Source organism: Sinocyclocheilus anshuiensis, unplaced genomic scaffold (genome assembly GCF_001515605.1).
Source record: "Sinocyclocheilus anshuiensis isolate Anshui unplaced genomic scaffold, SAMN03320099.WGS_v1.1 scaffold1632, whole genome shotgun sequence".
Classification (NCBI taxonomy): Eukaryota; Metazoa; Chordata; class Actinopteri; order Cypriniformes; family Cyprinidae; genus Sinocyclocheilus; species Sinocyclocheilus anshuiensis.
Window position 1 is genome coordinate 363,486 of NW_015558674.1, and position 4,929 is coordinate 368,414.

Here is a 4,929-nt window from a genome sequence, read left to right on the forward strand (position 1 = left end):
AACAGCCGAAAAAATCTTTTTTTTTTTAATGGTAGTTTATTCAACCTTTATTTTTAAAAATTCTAAAAACAAAATGTGTTTGAGTATCATATTTGATGCATCAGGCTTTTATGGCTCATATAGTCTGATACAGTGAGAATATGGAGGAAAACATTTTGAACATAGACGTGAAAGTGCACTAATCAAACGTAAATTGTTATAATTCATAAACGCTTTTGAATACAGACCTTCGGATTTCTGCAGATTATTGCAGAAGTTAAATCATTTCAAGAAATGAAAGCATAAAAAACGTTTTTTTTTTACTGTAAATAAATTTACTGTAAATAAATTTTTTTATATAAAATAAATATTTTATAAAATATGTTTTAATCCAAAATTGCTATAAAATTAAAGCCATGTGTCTAAATAAGTTGTGTTCCAAATTTGAAGTTGATATTAAAAAAAACTGAGGTTGCCATCCAAACGCCATTGAATTTTTTGATGCATTTTCCAGTCACAAATGTATCAATTTCTCTCTCAATATTACTTCTATGACAAAATAACCACCAAATATGGAATCTTGAAACTCAGATCTTTCCACCAATATGCATTTTGTCAAGATTATGAAAAGTTTTGCTTCTAAAAGACCGTAATACATTTGGAATATGACACCTCCCACTAAGGGGGAGGAGCCCGCTAAAAGATTTTAAAGTACGATTTCCATGGCAACGCAGTGTCTGATTTCAAAACGGGTTTCACAGGATGAATTTAGGAGGTTTTAAGCTTTCAAATGATATATAATTTATGATGAAAAAGGAAGCGAAGAAGAATTTTTGTGACAAAGGTCAAAACTCCTGTTATGATGTATATGTTTTGAGGTGCACTCTTGTCATAAATTAATCTATTACTGTTCCTACATAATTTTTAACAACAAACAGTGGTAAAATATCTATTTAGGAGTCTTAGACCTTCTTTCCAACAACATATAATTTGTCATGATTAGATTAGGATTTAATTGCAATTTCTAATTTCTAATTTAAAGAAAGCATCGAGCACATGGCAAACATGTCTCACGCACCTGTTTCTCTGAGCCGGATCCCACTGCCATCTCCAGTTCAGCCAGCCGTCTCTCCAGCTCGGCGACCTACAGTCACAGAGAACGCCTGCGTCAGAAACAACCACAGGAAGTGACATCACACTGGGGGGTTCACAAGGGCCGTACTTTAGCAGACTCGGTGAACTTCTCTTGCTCCGGTCGGCTGTGGAGCTCGTAGAGAATCACTCCGTCCGGTCCTTTGGGTGCCGCTGTCTTGCCTTCTGCACCCGCGCCGCTCCTCACGCCCCGAGCCACCTCCAGCTGAGTCAACAACCGCCTGCGGCCCACAGAACACATAGGACAGACACGTCGGCAAACGAGACAATAGCCGGGTTTCCATCCAAAGTTGCGAATTTAACAATGCAAAACTGGAATATCGCATAAAACATTTGCGAACAAGCATCGTTTGCATCCAACAGGTCAAAGAGAACAAAACCGTCACTTCCTGATAAACTGGCACTATAAATCACTAAGAAAAGTAGGCGAATATAATAACTTTCATATATAATAAATTACTTGCGCCTCAGAGCGAGCAAACGAAACACAATGAATGCGGTTAATGCTTTCGGAGGTGGATGCTGCTGTTTGGGAACGCAGTCGTGTGAGACAATTATACAGAAATACTTTGACGACAGACTTTGCTCGGGCATTTCTGAATGACCATAACAACATTTCAGATGCTGTGGAATGAGATCGGTCCGCTGGTTAGTCAGGTTTTGACGTCCCATAGCACGAAGTCACATTACTTTTTTGATGCGCTTGGGGGAATTTATTCGCAAAATGCATTTCCATCTCCCATTATTCGCATCAACCCTCATCAAAAACCACCTTGTCAAGCGAGCGTAAAAACGTTTTTGCGAATTAAGGGATTTTTATTCGAAATTTGGCGTTTCTCATGCGATAGTTCAAAATGCGCAGTGATGGAAACATAGCTAATGACAAGACGATGAAAGGGTCATTAAAAGATAACGGTGACTATATCAACATGCAATATTATTGACAAAAAAAAAATTTTTTTATTTTTGATGAACATTACGGACTGCTGTACATGCGCCAGCTTTTATGTCTGCGGTTGCCAGATAACAAGAGTTCAAATCCCCCCCCCCAATCAGAGCTTCTCTGTTAAAAGCATACCTTTTCTGCTTGGTGTTTCACTTAACTTTTGCAATCTGGCAACCACACGCTCGCTCTACAGCGCCTGCAATGATCTGAAAACAACTATATTGTTTACGATTGTGGTTGCTGAATACATACACTTACACAACCTCTGTGTGGCACTAGAAAGTCTTTTTTGCTGTTCTTTTAATAGAGAAACATTATCGCAACTTGGAATTACTATTAGGAATTTCACTGTTATAGTACTTTTTTTGTTTGTTTTACCAGCTTTCATAATGTAGAGAGACTGCATATCTAAGTCTTTGATATGAATTTCTATAATAAATCAGCACACTAGATGAGGTCAAATAAACCATGTGTACGAGTCCACATTCTATTGATTTGTGCTTATTGGAGAAAATGCAATACTTCTAATGAAATGTAAAAATACATTATCATTGCGATTATCAGTTTAACCATTACACAGCATGTCAAAAATGTGAAAAGCGTCATTGACTAAATCTAGACTAAAATGCTCATTTAGATGACTAAAACTTGACTAAACAAAACCAGGACAAGGTTGACTAAATATGATAAAAACTAAAAAGCACAGGACTAAAAGTACAGCTGACAGGACTTCACACCCATCAGAGAGCAGATGCATCATGTCCTGTGCTGTATTTGTAGCTCAGGAAGTCTAAATGGATCTCACTTGGCGAGCGCTCCGTCGGGGTCGGTGAGGTTGATGTGAGCGTTGGGTCCGAGCAGAGAGTCCAGATGAGCTGAAACCAGCTGCTGTTTGAGCTGCGCCGCCTGCTGAGCCAAAGCCACCGGAGTCAAACGCTCCTCCGAGCTGCTCTCTTTAGTCGAGGCCTGCAGAAACACACAGCAACGTCACATAAAACACAAAGCGTGCTTTTTCAATTTACATGCATGTCCACTTTCTGGCAACCAAACTTTAAAGGAACACTCCACTATTTTTGAAAATAGGCTCATTTTCCAACTCCCCTAGAGTTAAACAGTTGAGTTTTACCGTTTTCGAATCCATTCAGCCGATCTCCGGGTCTGGCACTTTTAGCTGTAGCTTAGCATAGATCATTGAATCCGATTAGACCGTTAGCATCTCTTGATTATTATGCTGGAATGAGAGTATAGTTCCTAGCCATATCGGCCTAGAAAAAGCAACTTTTCATTTTCCGTCGGTCTTAGTACACGATGTAACTACAGAAGAGTCAAGTTTTAAATAGGAAAAATATAGAAACTCTTTGGCCATTTTTGAGCGAGATGCTAACGGTCTAATCAGATTCAATGATCTATGCTAAGCTACAGCTAAAAGTGCTACCGCCAGACCCGGAGACCGGCTGAATGGATTCGAAAACGGTAAAACTCAACTGTTTAACTCTAGGGGGTTTGGAAAATGAGCCTATTTTCAAAAATAGTGGAGTGTTCCTTTAAGACTAGTACACTGTGATTTACAATACTGTTCAAAATGTTGAGGTGGGTAAGATGTGTTTATGTTTTTGAAAGAAGTCTCTTCTGCTCACCAAGGCTGCATTTATTTGATCAAAAATAGTGCAAATTGTGAAATATTACAATTTATAACAACTGTTTTCTATGTTAATATATTTTTAAATATAATTTATTTCTGTAATGCAAAGCTGAAATTTCTTTTTGTAGGAGTAGACATTACTCCTACAAAATACTTTTGATATTTACGTATTTAAAAAAAAAGATAAAAAAATGTATTTAGACAATATTCAATATTTGAATGCCTTAAAACTAAAAGTATAATTTATATATATATATAATTTTCATTCTTATGCACCAACATAATACACTAAGCACTGTTTTTTAAAAATGTCTTTTATTCTCACCAAAGCTGCATTTATTTGATCAAAAATGCAGTAAACAGTAATAATGTGTAATATTATTAGAATGTACAATAGCTGTTTCTATGTGAATATCTGTTAAACTGTAATTTATTTCTGTGATGCGCAGATGTATTTTCAGCATCATTACTCCAGTCTTCAGTGTCACATGATCTTCAGAAATCATTCTAATATGCTGATTTGCTGCTCGAGAAACATTTCTGATTATTATCAGTGTTGAAAACAGTTGTGCTGCACAATATTTTTGTTGAAACTGTGATACATTTTATTTTTCAGGATACACAGATGAATAGAAAGCTAAAAAGAACAGCATTTATTTGAGATATAAATCTTTTGTAACATTATAAATGTCTTTACTGTCACAGTAAAGCAATTTAATGCATCTTTGCTGATTAAACGTATTAATTGTTTAGTTCTGACCTGAATATGTTCCACATCCTGGCAGAGCTCGTGAATCTCATTAACCAGTCGCTGATATTTCTGCTGAGGAGTTTCCTTCTCGCCACAACCCTCAGCTAACTGCAGGACGAGAGAAAATAAATCAGGACAAATGCTGAGAGACTCCATAAAACTAAACGAATCATGAAGCAGTTGATGATGAACGAGTGAATCACTCACAAGCTCGTACTCTCCAGACTCATAGCCCACCCTGCGACTCTTACTGATGCGGTCTGAGAAATCTGCGCACACACACACGCGTGTGCGCGCACACACACACAAACAAGCACGCACACGCACACACACGCACACACAAACATGCACGCACACACACACGTGCACGCACACACACACACACTCGCACACTCACTCTCTCACACACGCACGCACACACACACACACACACACACTCGCTCACTCACTCACTCACTC

General features: G+C 37.8%; 1 protein-coding gene across 3 annotated transcripts in view; it reads right to left on the reverse strand.

The window, feature by feature from the left end:
* The window catches only part of dctn2 (dynactin 2 (p50)), a 19,466-nt gene that overhangs the window by 7,266 nt on the left and 7,271 nt on the right, over window positions 1-4,929 (reverse strand). For all 3 annotated transcript variants that reach the window (XM_016477541.1, XM_016477540.1, XM_016477542.1), the window contains 5 exons: window positions 4,678-4,739; window positions 4,480-4,578; window positions 2,883-3,043; window positions 1,202-1,352; window positions 1,058-1,123 (listed from right to left, as the gene is read on the reverse strand). In XM_016477541.1, the coding sequence (XP_016333027.1) occupies window positions 1,058-1,123; window positions 1,202-1,352; window positions 2,883-3,043; window positions 4,480-4,578; window positions 4,678-4,739 (539 nt within the window). The remainder of the gene's footprint in view (window positions 1-1,057; window positions 1,124-1,201; window positions 1,353-2,882; window positions 3,044-4,479; window positions 4,579-4,677; window positions 4,740-4,929) is intronic.